The 15374-nt window shown below is 46.7% G+C and overlaps 1 protein-coding gene across 1 annotated transcript; it reads right to left on the minus strand.

The window, feature by feature from the left end:
- Positions 1 to 497: 497 nt before the first annotated feature.
- On the minus strand, positions 498 to 6917 carry LOC144169027 (zinc finger MYM-type protein 1-like). The gene is made up of 5 exons (XM_077698021.1): positions 6494 to 6917; positions 3944 to 4035; positions 3776 to 3838; positions 3582 to 3692; positions 498 to 3422 (listed from the first exon to the last, which is right to left on the minus strand). The coding sequence occupies exons 2-5, from the start codon at positions 4023 to 4025 to the stop codon at positions 1159 to 1161; spliced, it is 2520 nt and encodes an 839-aa protein (XP_077554147.1). The 5' UTR covers positions 4026 to 4035; positions 6494 to 6917; the 3' UTR covers positions 498 to 1158.
- Positions 6918 to 15374: the final 8457 nt, after the last annotated feature.

Genomic DNA, 15374 nt, shown 5'->3' on the forward strand with positions numbered 1-15374 from the left:
ATTAAACAGCAAGAAAGGGGTCCAAAAGCGGAGCCGACGAGAAGTGAGTTCGCATCGTGCGGCCCCCTAGCGGCCTTCATCCTCAAGTCGGGAGGAGAGTGGTTGTGATGGGAGCGATTGATCACTCGACGTAATAGAGGCTGGAAGATGGGTACTTGTTGTTAAGGGGGGGATATGGCGATCCACCCACTCAGTGACGCCGGAACTATATTTTCAGTGGGGGGGCTGAAGCAATTTTTTTATTTTTTTATGTACTTCGAAATTTTTACGCGATTAAAATCAGAGTTTCGCTAGAAAGAAAAAAAATCGACTTCTTTTCTATTAACCACGTGCAAAAATCTTTTTTTACCCACTGGTTATTCTTAACTTTAAATTGTGCTTATTATACGTTCATTGAATAAAAAATAAACGGGATGGGGAAGGGGGAAGAAAGAGAATGTGTTGCGAGTGGCCATCTTAGTCAAGATAGGCCGCGTACTATTAAGCAGAAAATAGAGTGAATTTTCAGTGACCACATATTTATTCGCATTTGACATATTATTTAAGCAACAGAATGTTTGGTACGTTTATACAATGGCGCAGAAAACAAGCGTAATACAAATACAAAAATTGCAATACCACAGTACAAACAGCCACGCTATAATACATACATACAATTGGAAATATTGCACACAAGCATCACACTTATCAGTCAGTGGTGTTATTGCTATAGGGGCTTAGGTGGAACCAAAGGTTGCTGCTATCTCCAAAGTTCTTTGATGCCATCCTGTAAAGTTAGGTCTGTTTCTATTTGTATATTGACGCATATAAAAACATGACATAAAAATAATGGAAATGCAACAATACGAACAAGCACGCTATAATACATGTATGTATAGTCACGGAAAAATGAAACGCGACCAGGATAATATAAACCAGAACACATAAATAGCGCGATTTCTCTCCATGCAAGTCACATTGATGTGTGGCCTAATAACAATAACAAAGATGGAAAATGTGGCTTTCAAAATATACCAACAGTGCGCCATTTTTGGACCTCCAAGAACAGCATTTTTCAATTTTGCGTGTTCTTGTTCATAATTTTGTGATCGCACTTCATGTGACCATGACTGTACATGAATGTCAAAAATGCACAAAAGCAGCAGGCATTTCGGACAGCTAGACGGGACCAAAGGTTGCTACTCGCTCCGCTGTTCTGCTCACAAATTCTTTGATGATGTCCTCTAACCTGAGGGCCGCCGTTCTTTCCTTATGAATGTTCAAAATCAGAAGATGCGACAACCTCTTCTGGGTCATTCGGTTGCGCAAATAAGTTTTTACTCGGCGCAGAGCACTAAAAGAGCGCTCCCCAGAAGCGACCGATGCAGGTATGGACAGCAAAAGCTGAACATACCGCACGACCTGGTCCATTAGCTCGCGAATGTTTTCCGGTTTGCTTTGCAGCATCTTCAAAATGCCCAGGGATGTGGTGGAATCGGCATCGTGTAGAAGAGTTGGTAGAAGCAGAAACTGCGCCGAGAGTCTGCACAGGTCAAAATCTACTGCATGCACTCCCAAAGACGCCTTTAGCCCATCAGCTGTGAACTGAGTTCCCCTTGCAGCGCTGGCTAAAATGCCTTCCAGTTTTACGAGCTGTAACATGCCCGGCTGCTCAAAACGCCGTTGCGTTTCATTCATAATCCGATCGGCAGCAGCGAAATACTCCTTGCGCAGTGCTGCTTTAACGTCGAGTGTAACTGGCTGAACAGGCCTGTCAGTCGCCTCGTACCGCCTAGGCGGTTTTGCCGGCCTGGACACTCGAGGCTCTTTCAGGCATAGGCGTGCTGCAGTTGTGCTCGTGTGCTGCCACAGCTCCTCAAACGCGGCATCAGAGCGCAGCCGAGAGATCGCCTCGCGGAGAGCCTCTGCAGCCTCTTTTGCACCCGCCGCTCGACATGTTGAGCTCTGGAAAGCCCTTGCCAATTCTTCACAAGGGCCGAAAAAAGCTATGGAAATGTTGATCCCTAACAACGTTTCAAATTTCTGCAAAAGGGTGTAGTAACCCCTGAAAATGGCCTTGCTGCCATCTGTCACTGAACCTGGTGTCTCCAAAAGCTCCTTGAGCGTCTCCTGTACCCTAGCGTAGTTGTCAAGAAACCTTTGCATGGACTTAACTCTAACGGTCCATCGCGTAGGGCAAAGCGGCAGTAAATTGTTTGGCCTGGAACCGTTCTCCAAATCTACTTCGCCCCCTGTAGAAACTACTATGTTGGCGTAAGCACTTTTGCACTTTTTGGAGTCGAGGATTACGTTGGAAATATCTTTAACAGTGCTAAGAGCGTCTCCAATTATGTCGCAGCTCCTGCTAGCCTCCTGCAGTACAAGATCTAAACAGTGATTACTGCAGTGGACATACAAAGAACGCGGTTCGCAATCGCTAATTCTTTTTTGTACACCCGAAAAACGACCGGACATATTTGCCGCCCCATCAAAGCAGTGGCCACGGACGCAGTGAAAGTCTAGGCCCAGGCGCAAAAGCATGTCCTTGATGGCAGAGTATAGAGTTTCAGCTCTGCTGTCGGGCGCGTTGTACATGCCAATATACTCTTCCCGAAGCTCAAGGGTCTTGCTCTGCACCCACCGCACGCAAAAGGTGAACTTCTCGTCACCATTCACATCCGTTGTTCCATCAGCGATGATACCGTAGAACGGGCTGGATTTCACGTCCTCCACAATCTCTCGCTGTACGGTATGCGCCATAATTTCTATAAGCTCATTCTGCACGTCCCCGCTCACCCATTTGTCCCTCTTAGCCATCCACGTCTTAAGGACCGGGACATCCTCTGATCTCTCATGAAGCAAATCGAGAAAATTTCCATCCAGTTTACCTTGTCCTCTAAGAGCTTGCCCTGTGCGGCAGAGATAGCGCACAGAGCTAACTATGACGCGAAGTACTGCCCTGGCATCCTCCTGATGTTTGTTGCATTGCTGCGAAAGGAGACTCAAAACAGGAATGCCTCTCTGGTATGACAAGTTTAGGCTCACGGAGTCAACGTGAAATTGGCTCTTTTCGTGCGATTTGAACCTTTCGATAGCCTTTTTCCAGTTGTTAAAACCAGTCTTAACAAAAGCTCGCTCCACATTTCTAGTGTTGTCCCCTTTTTTCTTGAAATGTCGACGGCACTCTTGACAAAAGACTAAGTCGCTCTTGCTTTGGTAGGACAGCCAAGAAAATCGCTCAAACCAGCCACGTTGACATGATCTACCTGCTTGGTTTTTTGGGAACCTGTAGTTTTTTGCCGGAAGTGACGGATGGTCGTTCAGCGCTGACTCGTCCTCGCTTGAACTCTCTCTCGAATTCTTGAAGGCGAGCGATTGCAGATTGCTCATTTCGTCCGAGCTGGTTGCTTCTTCCGTCCGGCTAGCAGGCCGCGATGTTTGGGCTTGTACAAATGAAATAAAAGGCATTCATTGCTTCTTCTGTTCCTATTCGGTTTTTAAATCAAGTTTACACTATTTTCCCTAGCCTATGTCTAACAAAAAAGTATTATTGGCATAACCGATAGGCATGACCTTAATTTGGATATACTGAAACTACTTACCCGCTGAGCAATCAGTCGACAGTGGTGACAGGTCCGGAGGACGGGCGCTGTCGTCAGGTAATGGTTGTGCAACAACGGCGTTCGTGTTGTCGGTACGGGATGGACCAATTTCTGCAAAATTCGCACCGTCCTTAACTGTCTCAAAATGCCACTTTTAAAATGCAAAAATGTATCAATGAAATATCAATTATTACCATCATGGCCTGTGCCTTGCTCTGCGCGATGACACTGTAGGCCGGGTCTTTCAGAAGAAATATCTGGTAGCGACAGAGAAAAGCGTAGAAGCAAAGAGAATTGTTGAACGGAGGCATTCACACAAACAGAACTTGTGATTATATACAAAAATCTGTGCATTATTATACCTTGACAATCTCTGCTTCCAAGGCATGCACGCTTTGGAGCTGGTAGAAAGAAACCACTGATCTTTCTTTGGGAGCCGGGCATTGCGTGAGGGCTGGGATCAAATAAAAGAGCCGTTAGTTGACGCTGCCCACACCTAACACACGTCGGCATGATCAATGCCCCAGTTCGTTTGGTTTTGTTGCACTAACAGGGCAACATGGATCGAGCTGAACAAAACTCAGCGTTGATAGACCTCTGTCCTGTTTCTTTTTCTGTTTTGAACAGTTTGTGACCACTACGAAAGAAAATATAGAGGCCAAATATTTTATTGTATAGAAAAGCGGTGATCCGTAATCCGAGGGCTATATCAATTTGAATAATGGGAACTTAAATTGCATTTGTATTAGGAAATGTCGAGCAGCATGTGGCTGTTATAATATGAGAGCTAGGAAGTATTTTTAATTCGGTAATTCGGGTTCGGGATATTTTATGGCCTATTTAAAAAAATCTGAAAGACAGCCCAAAGGCCCCGAGACCCCCCAAGTGGTGGCTGTCATAGACGTCGACATAGAAACGTTATTTAATGTTTGCAAATAGAAACATTCGTAGCTTGACATTGCTCCCCTCCCCCCGCCCGATTACGAGGTCAGCAGCTACATAGTTGTAATACCACATGAGAAAACGTATTAAAAACATTAACATAAAAACACATATGTGAGAAAATCACGGGATGCTTCGGTGACAAACCAAACTGTTAAAGTTCTCCCACTCGGAGAAAAGAAAATGGCGTACAACAGTGAAATCATAAATAATTCAAGCAAAGCTATTCACATCAGAGAAAAACCAAAATTTGCATGCTACAAACACCTATACAACACTTGCATGGGAGATGTACAACTCGCAAACAATGGAAACGGAAAAAAATAAGAAAGGTGGTAAAGTTAAAAACAAACGCTACATTAGCGACAATGGCGCTCAAACACTACGCTATACATACAAATCAAGCCCATCTTTGAATGTAAGTCGATTTCCACTGCTCATCCAAAGTTTCGGGACAATGTTTTTCATCAAGTGGTCGTCATAATTTGTTCTAGTGGGACGGAGAGTCTAATAATCAGGTCGTCTCGTGTTGTAGGAATGCTCTTTAACGGTTAGGTTGGACATAGTACAAATAGAAAACGTTTCCCTTATTCTTTCAGCAACCCACGCCTTCCATAAACCGTAATTATAGTAATTGTTCGTGTTGACTAAACCAAACTATTTGAACGAAGATCTAGTTGGCTTGTCTGCTGCAACATTGGGTATAAATCGAACAGCTTTATTTTGCACCTAGATATTGTAGGAATATTTGTAACCGTTGTTGGGCCCCAAACAAGAAAACAACAGTTTAAGTACGACAGGAACAGCCAATAATAAATGAGTAGCTTTGTATTCGTCCGCAATAGGTCACTATTTTTGTAAAGCAATCTCGTTACTCTCGACAGTTTGTTGACAACTTGGTCAACGTGCAATTCCCAAAGCATGTGTTCCCAAACTACTCCTAAGATTTTTAAAGCTGGCTACAATCTCTACAGGACACGCATTTAAAACTAAATATTGGTTTTTATTGACATATTCACCTTTTGTACCAAAAATAACTGCCTTAGATTTTTCAGTGTTATTCTTGAACCCACTGCAACAAGCCCATACGGCTAATTTTTCAACGACCTCATTACCTCGTTGGAGTAATCTCTCGCTAGCCTCTTCTGCGATAAACAAACTCGTGTCGTCGGCGTAAATTACGAACTTCACTGACGGGTCTATCTGCACAATGTCATTAATATAAATATGAAATAAGAGCAGTCCTAGAATACTGCCCTGGGGAACACCAGAACATGTTTCCTGAATATCCGACTTGCAATTGTATTATTGTCACAAACTGGGAACGATGACTAAATTATAATGTAATAAGGCTGAAAGCCATACCTCGAATAGCATAGAATTCCAGTTCATGTGCAAGAAGATTACGATCAAGATTTACGATCAAAAGGAAACAGTCTTCTTTTTCTACATTAAGCGTAAATATCAAATCGTCAAAAGAAATAAAAACAAACATCAAGTAAAATTCATGACCTAGCTAAATAACGTTCGACTTTCTTACCGGGTACCAGCAATGCTCTTTAATGAGAACTTTATATCATAACTTCTTTTCGTTCTCCGTTCACGTCCATCAATGTATTAGCGCGGATGCATCTTGCTTCTAAAAGCCTACAGTATCTCACCGATCTTTATGTAGTAAACTCGGTCTAAAAGTACTGCCAAAGCCGTTACATGCTGATTGGAGGAAGTAGAACATAAGATCAGAACAGGCTGTCGCGTCTCAAGAATTAAGGGCAACATGTGGATAAATTCATAAGAACGTCCTTTCCAACGCCTAAATGGAAAATGACGACTATTTTGCTCACAAACTGCGCCAACGGGCCTAGTGAATTTGTAGCGTAGCGTGTATAAGTGACTGATTGTCTATGTCCAAAAAAGGAAGACTAAACAGGCCTACCGAACTGATAATAATTGTAAAGGACGGTACATACCGTAGCGAGCGCAGTCTGCCGGTCCGGTAGTAGGGCCGGTCGCCGTCGTGCCTCCTGTGCGAAGGACTAGTGCAGCTTCGCACAAGCTGAACTTGCTTATTTAAACACCTTGTGACCCGCCGCAGGGCCTTTTAATCTGCCCATCGTTTCGTGGTTTCCAACGTCAGAAAGTCTCCGCAAACAATGCTGTCCCATCGGAAAAGTGACAGGTCCCCTCTCTGCTGCACCACCCTCAAAAGAGGGACACGCCTTGGGCGCACTGCAAGACTGCATACCCACAACAAACTTACGCTCAATGCCCTTGCCGGTTAGAAAAAAACGCAGGAAATAGGTGAGGAAGGGGGGGACACACTGCAGCACCTTACAGGATGTTCAACGCCGCCGCGGCATCGTTCGCGCTATTTTCGCGCTATTCTTTAAAGCTAAAGGACCTGGCTCACGTGCGAGCCCTTCCGCCGCCACAATACGCATGCCGCTGGATGCGTTGAGCTAAAGTGCCGCCATACGCGTTTTACATAGAAACACTCCGTTCCTCCCCATTTCAGAGAGCTAACACGCCGTGCACGAACGTGAGGACTGCACACCTATAATGTACACAGAACGCTCCTGCGGTTTCGACAAAGACGTGGAATAGAGGGGAGAAACGGGTGGCACAGAACAACTGTTGTTGGCGCTTCTGCACGGCGGCGCGGCATCGTTTGGCGGCTTATCTTGCCGCCAAACCACCACACATGCCGGTGGGTGCGTTAACCTAAGGTCTTCCACGTGGCTTTTACGATGACGCGCCGAATTCTCCGTACTTTCGAGAGCTATGGTCATCCATCGCAAGAATGGTCGTCTGTCTGCCGCCTCGGCTTCTGGTGCATGGTAACCTTGTCCGCTCCGTCGCCCCTTCCGGTGCAACACAAATACGAAATCCTGCTCGCCGGTTTCTCTTCAGTTTCACCCATCAAAAGGTGGTGTACCTCGCTTGCCGCCGTCACTTACTGACAAGCATTACTGATAAAACAGAAAAAGCTCGGCGTCGCCTTTCAGCCTCGGTAGCACTCCTCAAGGATCAATAACAGTCGTTTCTAGTTTGTCTCCTCCACTCACTCTCAAGCCTTGCTTCCCCCGCCACGGCGTGACGAGTCAATCCCCTTTTCCGACCAGACTGACTTGGAGCTGTGCGCCCCTCTGCCGCTTTCTCGCGCGGGGAGAATGACCCCACCAGGCAATTATCGTCTCTTTGCTGCCGCCTCCTGTGTCTGCGCTACCGTAACCTCGCCACTGGCAGTTAAAGTAAGACACCATTAGCTATTGTATTTCATGCATTTCCCGCAACACGCCGATGGGGAACGGTGAGTGCTTCTTCGTGGAAAAATACAGAGAACGAGCCCGGATGGATTTAAATACCCGATTAAAACAGAAAAGCCGCCAGAAGAAGGGGTCAGTTCGCGACCCAAAGGTTCAAACGGCTCGTCTCGTCTCTCTGCTGCCGCCGCCTGTGTCTGCGCTACCGCAGCCTCGCCACTGGCAGGTAAAGTAAGACACAATTAGCCATTGTACTTCATGTTTTCCCTCGACACGCCGTTGGGGAACGGGAGGGCGCTTGTTCGTGGAAAAATACGGAGAAAGAGCGTGGATGGATTTGAATACCGGATTAAAACAGAAAAGCCGCCAGAAGAAGGGGTCAGTTCGCATAGTTATAACCCGACCCGAAGGTTCAATGCACTCGTCTCTTTGCTGCCGCCGCCTCCCTACAAGCAGGTAATGTAAAGCACCATTAGCAGTGGCGCAGCGCACGTACGGGGGGGGGGGGGGGGGTTCTTATCCACAAGAAGGGAGATCAGCCTCCTCTCGGTGGTGTGTTGGTTGTTTACCAAGGTAATAGTTAACCGCATAAGCGACAGCCTAGATTTCCAACAACCGAGGGAACAAGCCGGCTTTAGAAAAGGACGACAGATCACATCCATGTCATCAATGAAGCAATTGAAAAATCAGCGGAGTATAATAAACCCCTTCACATGGCATTCATAGGCTATGAAAAAGCGTTCGATTCGCTAGACACCGCAGCAGTGCTGGAAGCATTAAAAGACCAGGGAATCGAGGAGACTTTCATAAGACTCCTAGACGACATATATAAGGGGTGTACGGGAAGGAAAATCCTCCACACGAAAAGCGAAAAGTTTACGATCAGAAAGGGAGCACCAAAATTGTTCACAGCATGTCTGGAAAATATATTTAGGAAGCTTAACTGGGAAGAGGTGGGATTACGGGCAAACGGAGAATTCTTGAGCCATTTGAGGTTTGCGGACGACATAGTCTTGTTCAGTGAGACTGCAGAACACCTGTAAAAAATGCTTCAAGACCTAGTCAGAAAGCTGGGCCATCGGATTAAAGATAAACATGAATACGTCTAAAGTAATGCTAAATAAACATGCTGGAAGCACTCTCTTCCGCCTAGGTACCGAAATACTAGAAGAAGTAGAAGATTATATCCATCTTGGACAGGTTGTCAGTGCTGACCCTAACCACGAGAAAGAAATCTGGCCCAGATAGGAATGGGACGGGGTGCATTCGGCAAGCACCCCCAAATATTCAAAATTAAGCTACCTCTATCACTAAAAAGAATAGTATACAACCAATGCGTACTACCGGTGTTGACATATGGGGCGGAAACTTGGCGCCTTACTAAACAATTGGAAAGAAAACTTAGGTCGGCTCAACGAGCCATGGAACGAATAATGATAGGAGTAACACTTAGGGACAGGAAACGAAGCCTCCTGGATCAGGGAACATGCTCGAGTAGAAGATATCATAATTCAAAATAAGAAGAAATGGACTTGGGCAGGCCATGTAATGAGACGAAATGACAACCGGTGGACCACCAGGGTAACTGAGTGGCTACCGAGAGACGGGACCAGAAGGAGGGGAAGGCCGGTAACTCGATGGAGGGACGAAATACGAAAGTTCGGAAGCAAAGAATGGACTCGAACAGCGCAGGACAGGAGCGGATGGAAGTCAATGGGAGAAGCCTTCGTCCTGCAGTGGACTTAAATAGGCCGATGATGATGATGATGATGTTGTTGGTAGTGGTGGTGGTGGCAATTATTCCACGTCGCGATGCTGAGTCAGTACAATACCTATTGTAACCCCGCACAAGAAACGTCTGAGACTGCAGGCCTAGGGAGACGAGAAAACAGCTCCCGCTTTTTTTTACCTCAGCGCAAGTTGCAGCCACGCAGACCAGTGTCAGCGTGTCGGTTCGGTAATCCGTGGCTGCAGCTGTCACGTTTTGCGAGTATTATCAACGCAAAATTGGCTACTCTCACGTCAGTGATGGAGCCAAATTTATAGAAACTTGGAGACCGTAAGTTGCGCAAAAAAATGTCAATGAGGCAGGAAGTAGGGGGGGCCAAGCCCTGACATAAAAATGCTTGGGGGGGCTCTGGCCCCCCTTGCCCCCCCGGTTCCGGCGTCCCTGCACCCACTCCAGTTGACTGAATATTGCTTCACTACAGTTCGCAAACTGGGGTCACTTCAAATCTAAACGGAATAAACTTGCGCAAGCGCTGTTGGGTAATGAAATTGTAGGTTTAAAACTATATTATGACCCTTGATCTAAATTCCTGCGGAGGCTAAATAAATGATGGGAAGCGGCAGCGTCCCGCGGTGTCCTACGGCTACGGGTCGAATATGACAAGCGGGAGGTCGGCGGGGGAGCGGGGGCGATGCTACGATATGAACTAGACACTTCTCGCTTCACTGTACTATCAGATCCGTTCGCCCCTAACGAGATCCGCGTCTTGTTTGGTTTTAATAATCAGTATCCTGGAGTAGCTACCTAGCGATGGTAAATAAGGGTATCTAAACAAATGGCGTAAACATGCACAAGCAAACCGCGGTATGTACGTGCGTTGCTTAAAATCAGCTGCCGACAGTTTTTACCTACGATTGCTTTTGTGCAGTCGCGCGGGCGCCGGCTGGCAGCTTGTTATGTAGCTTTGTGCTTTACACAAATACTGACACCCAGGTGCAACATACGACGCGGGGCGCTGCGCGTTTCTCGCGCAAGCACGACCATTGCCCAGGTCAGGTTAGTTTTTCCAGACTGCTCTCACACTACTGAAGTTGGCGTAAATCCATATCGCGGCCTCTCAACGCCGAAAGTACACAACAAACGTCTTCGAATCGAGCACGCATTAATAAAAAAAAGTAAAAGCATTGCACGCACGTCATTGGACTCGCCGGCCAATAAGATGGTTCTAGCGGCGCCAGAGTGCGCGGTGTGCCGCAGAGACCGTTTAAACCCCTTCCGCCATCCGCCGGGCGTTCCGGCCGCCGGAATGATTTTGGCCGGAACGGAACGACCTCGCCGGAGGTACCGTTTATAGGCCTTTAGCCACTGAGCCACCGCGGCGGGTCACCACAGATGTTGCGGAGCAAGGAAAACGCTTATTCACAAGTAGTAAACGAATGTGTCTCTATTGGCAGATAATTAGGAAGGCAAATTCGGACAGGCAGCTAGGTCTTTCTGCTCGTGCACACGCTAGTCCACCAGAGCGTCTTCTTCTTCCTCGACGGATAGCCAGGCTGCCGCACAACCATGGCACATGCCCACTTTGGGGGATTGCGCCCTTTGCAAGTCGAGTGTCTGGCCAGCTCATTTCTCGGCTAGCTCATTCCTCTAATAAGTTCCACGCGGCAATATCATCGAAGCCGCTCGCACATGCATTTTTCATCTTTTTAATTATTGATTCAACTTCGTACGGGGAAGTCGGTGCTAAAAAAATGGAAGAAGGAACTTTATCTCTTATATAAGCCCTAAAGGAGCTACGTAGGAGGGGCGATTCACCAGACGTTAGGAAGTAACTATTAAATTTATCTGCCAAGGCCGTACCCGAGTACGAACAACCGTCAACAATGATTTCGTCTGGGACGGTAACTTTGTTAAGAGATACGAGGGACCTTAGTAGCGTCCAAGTTTGTTGTGGTTTATCGTAAGCGGCCGAAAACTTATTCATATAATACATAGATCGCGCTTTCTTCAGTTGAGTTGTTAGAATATTTCTTTTTTTTGTATTCCAACAACTTACCAATATCCTCAGTTTTTATAAACTCGTGAAACAAACGGTCCCTGAATTTCATTTTATTTAGGATTTCCCTAGTAACCCATTGTTTCCTCGCTTTCCGGAATTGTTTTTGTTCTATTAGAGGAAAAACGAAATTGTAGGCTTCGCTAAATACCTCTACAAACAAGTCGTAAGCCTCATTAGGATTTGCAGTATTTAAAACGTTTGCCCAGGTTAGTGTTGAAAGCATTTGTCGAAACGTACCACAACTTCTTTCGTTAATGAATCTGCGAAAACCCTTTTCTGCCACACCCTGGCGCGCATTCGCTCCAGATAAAAAACAAAAAACTGGCATGTGGTCACTAATTCTTGCAGATAAAACGCCAGTATACATGCACCCGTCTAGAGAACACGTAAGGCAGAGGTCGATTAAGGAATAACTTGTATTGGTGACACGTGTAGCTATATTGATAACGTTTGTATGACCAACTGAAGAGATCGATTCCAAAAGATCAGAGCTGGCGGCATTACTTACAAGCATGCTAATGTTAAAATCACCTGCCATTGCTACTTGAAGGTTCAAGGACAGTAAGTATTCGCTTAGTCGTTCAAGGAAGTGAAGAAAAATAGATAAGGGACGGGAAGGCAGTCGGTAGATAACTGCAACAGCGAAAGTTTTGCCGGCGACTGCTAGATACTCATAGTCATCAGTGATCACAGTATATTCGGTAATGACACGATACGAGATACCGTCAGCGATGTAAAGTGCTAGGCCCCCGCCTCTTTTACTACGCCTAAATATAGCCTCAGAGCAATAACGATCGAACTGTACGACATCAGTTTTATTGCTAAAACAGGTTTCCGCAAAAGCTAATACATTAAAATTATACTTCAGCTCTTCCATGTACAAAGAAACTTCCACATATTTGTTTCGCAAGCTTTGCGCATTTAGGCAAAAAATTGACACTGAATTCTGTTGACACCTTATTGGAGCAAGAATACGACGAAAAGAAACAGCATCATCATAACTGCGCGACATTTCAGCCATGAGGGAGGCGGTGCCCGGTTTCCCATTACGGGATTCCAACGATTTTGTTAAGGTCATCTTCCGATTTGATGTGGATGGTACGGTCACCCTGCTTCTTTTTGACGAGCACCTTGCCATTTTTTTGCCACGCAAACTGATAGGATCGTTCGAGTGCTCTTGTTTTAGCCATCCATAGAAGGTTCTTGTTGTACGGTGTCAAGTTGTCGAAAAAACGGAGGCCAGGTTCCTTGATTTTCAGTAGCGGTCTCTGTTCTGCCCATTTTTCTTTTGTGTACCGGGATTCGAACCGAACCAGAACAATTGGGACTTTGTCTGGCTTCGATGGCAGTCTATGTATGGCTTCAACTTCTCGGGCGGTAACTTCAGCAATGTTTAGCTTACGGCCAATGCTGTTCAGTTTGGACAGCAAGTTCTCGCCTTCGGTATGTTCCAGACCATGAATTTCTAGGTTACGATTGCGACTGTATTGTTCAAGGTCGTTTAGTTCCTTTTTCAGCTCTATCAGTTCTTGCGTCGGAGCGCTACATTCTACTTTTTCTACTCTGGCCTTCAGGTCAGCAATGTCTTTTGTCTGCGAGTCAACCGTTAACAACAAGGCATCGTAGTTAGCAGACAAATTCTCAACCGCAGTTTCAATGTTTCTAACAGTTTCTTTGATTTTCATCAGTTCGTTCATCTGGCTCACGAGCGGCAGAAGCGCAGCGATCCTTCGGTTCATTACTGCCAGCTTATCAGATATGTCCACTGCTTTTTAGATGCGACGTATCTCTTGCTCTGAGGCATGTCCCTCCTGCGTCGGCGTTGTCCGGCGTCCGCAACGCTCTCACTCCGCCTCATTATCATAAACAACAGTTGTGTGAGCGCGCTTCGCTCCGCTCCCGTCGCGCAAGCGTGCGCATGCGCGACTCTCCTCCGTTGTCTCCTCTCCTTGAGGCGCTGTGAATATAAAGCGGGTATCGCGCTGCGGCGGTTCAGTCAGCGCTCGCTCTCGTTCGACTTCGCGTCACTTTGCTTGACGACTGCGTGCTTGACTTGATTCTTCCGATGAAGACGTGATGGAAGCGACGGTCCCTTCATTAAAAGTAAAATTACGCCCATCCTCCCGCGTATGAGAACACCCGCATGTGATGGAATACATCATACGCGTTCACAACACGTTTTACCCGATTTAGAAAATCAACCCAATGGAAACGCCAATTGAACCCCCCGATGCGTCGCATCACACCGGGGTTCCCTCGCGGGAAAATGGGCGTAATTTTTATTCCTTATTTGACTTTCCAGATTTGTGGCCACTCCTTAGTTTAGCGCCTTTGCAGGTAGCGCACAGCCATGTCGTTCCGATATCAGGTTTGGACCGAACCGTCGCCTCTGCCACCCCTGAGCAGTTACCAGCATGATAAGAGAATGCACATTCAGTACATGTGATTGCAGCGGCATCAGACGTAATGGTTTCCTGGCACACCAAGCAAATATCAGTTGACTCATCACCCGTCATTTCGACAGCGTACACGTGACACAATCACATCAACAATAACATCAGCACAGGCGGCAGCGGTGGCTAAAAATATAGGCTACTAACATAAAATGTACGTAACACCAACCTGCAAAAGGCAGCGGAGAGTGGTTACAGGCGAACTTCACGCCAGCCGCTGCCGCCTTGTGCAATGAAGGGTAGTCGATCTTGCAGCAGGCTTTTGTAGTTTTCGCGGTCTGACGTAGTGCTCCGTGCCGCCGTGCGACGAATCAGTTGACTCGGGATCTTGAATCTTCCACGACGATTTCTGCTGGGCTTCGCGATGATAACCAGGATAACTGCAAAAGGCAGCGGAGAGTGGTTACAGGCGAACTTCATGCCAGCCGCTGCCGCCTTGTGCAATGAAGCACTGGAAGGCTTTGTCGCCGCTCCACTTCTCAAAGTGGCTTCCTAGAGTGGGTTTGTGTTTGAACTGCTCAGGGAAGAATGAACAGGGAAATATGTTACCGCGCTGTTTCCTTACCGAAGTAGACGGTGCACACTGCATGCCTCATGGGCAAGCCGCAGTTGTAGCTGCCTTCCTTTTCTCGTGCACAAGGCCGATGTGGCGCTGCAGGATGGGAAAGAAGTCATTCACAGAGCACAGCGAGATGGCTTTTCGCCATTGTGTGCCGATGCGCGACGCCGGAAGCTGCTTCTACACAAGAACTTAAGCTGACGAAGTTTGCTCTCCGCAATGGGTCTTTCGATGGCGGGTCAGATTGCTTGACACAGAGAACTCTTCCCGCAGACGCGGCACTGGTGGGAGTCCTTCACCGCCATCGAGTCCTCGACGTTGCGAACGTCATTCTGTGGTACATATTCGGCTTGGTGTAAGTGGTCTTGTGTCACACTGCTCGATAGCCCTATCAAGCAGGCTGTGTTTTCGGGCACGTGTTTACGCTGTCTCAGTAAGTGACGCTCAATGTTGTCCTTTAGAACGAATATTTCGATGCACAAGGGGCATGTGCGTTGGTCTTAGCCCATGGTGTTGAGAATGTGTCCAAGTTTTTTCTGAAGGTTGAACGGGTTCGGGCAGTGGTAATAACGCCGCGCATTCGGGTCGGGAGGGCCTTCTTTCGGCGTGATCGTTGCTGCCATGCCAGAATTTTATTCGAAGGGCCTCGCAGCCACAAATAATTAGTCTAACCTCGTTATAATGTAGTAGTATCGGGGAAGTAGATTAATCAATCTGATTGGCTCTATCTAATTTGCTCTAACCAATCAAATAGACTAGACCTTGAGAATGTGAAATTACATCAGAAC

This window comes from Haemaphysalis longicornis, unplaced genomic scaffold (assembly GCF_048455015.1).
Source record: "Haemaphysalis longicornis isolate Haplotype H1 unplaced genomic scaffold, Haemaphysalis longicornis Haplotype H1 scaffold_2, whole genome shotgun sequence".
Classification (NCBI taxonomy): Eukaryota; Metazoa; Arthropoda; class Arachnida; order Ixodida; family Ixodidae; genus Haemaphysalis; species Haemaphysalis longicornis.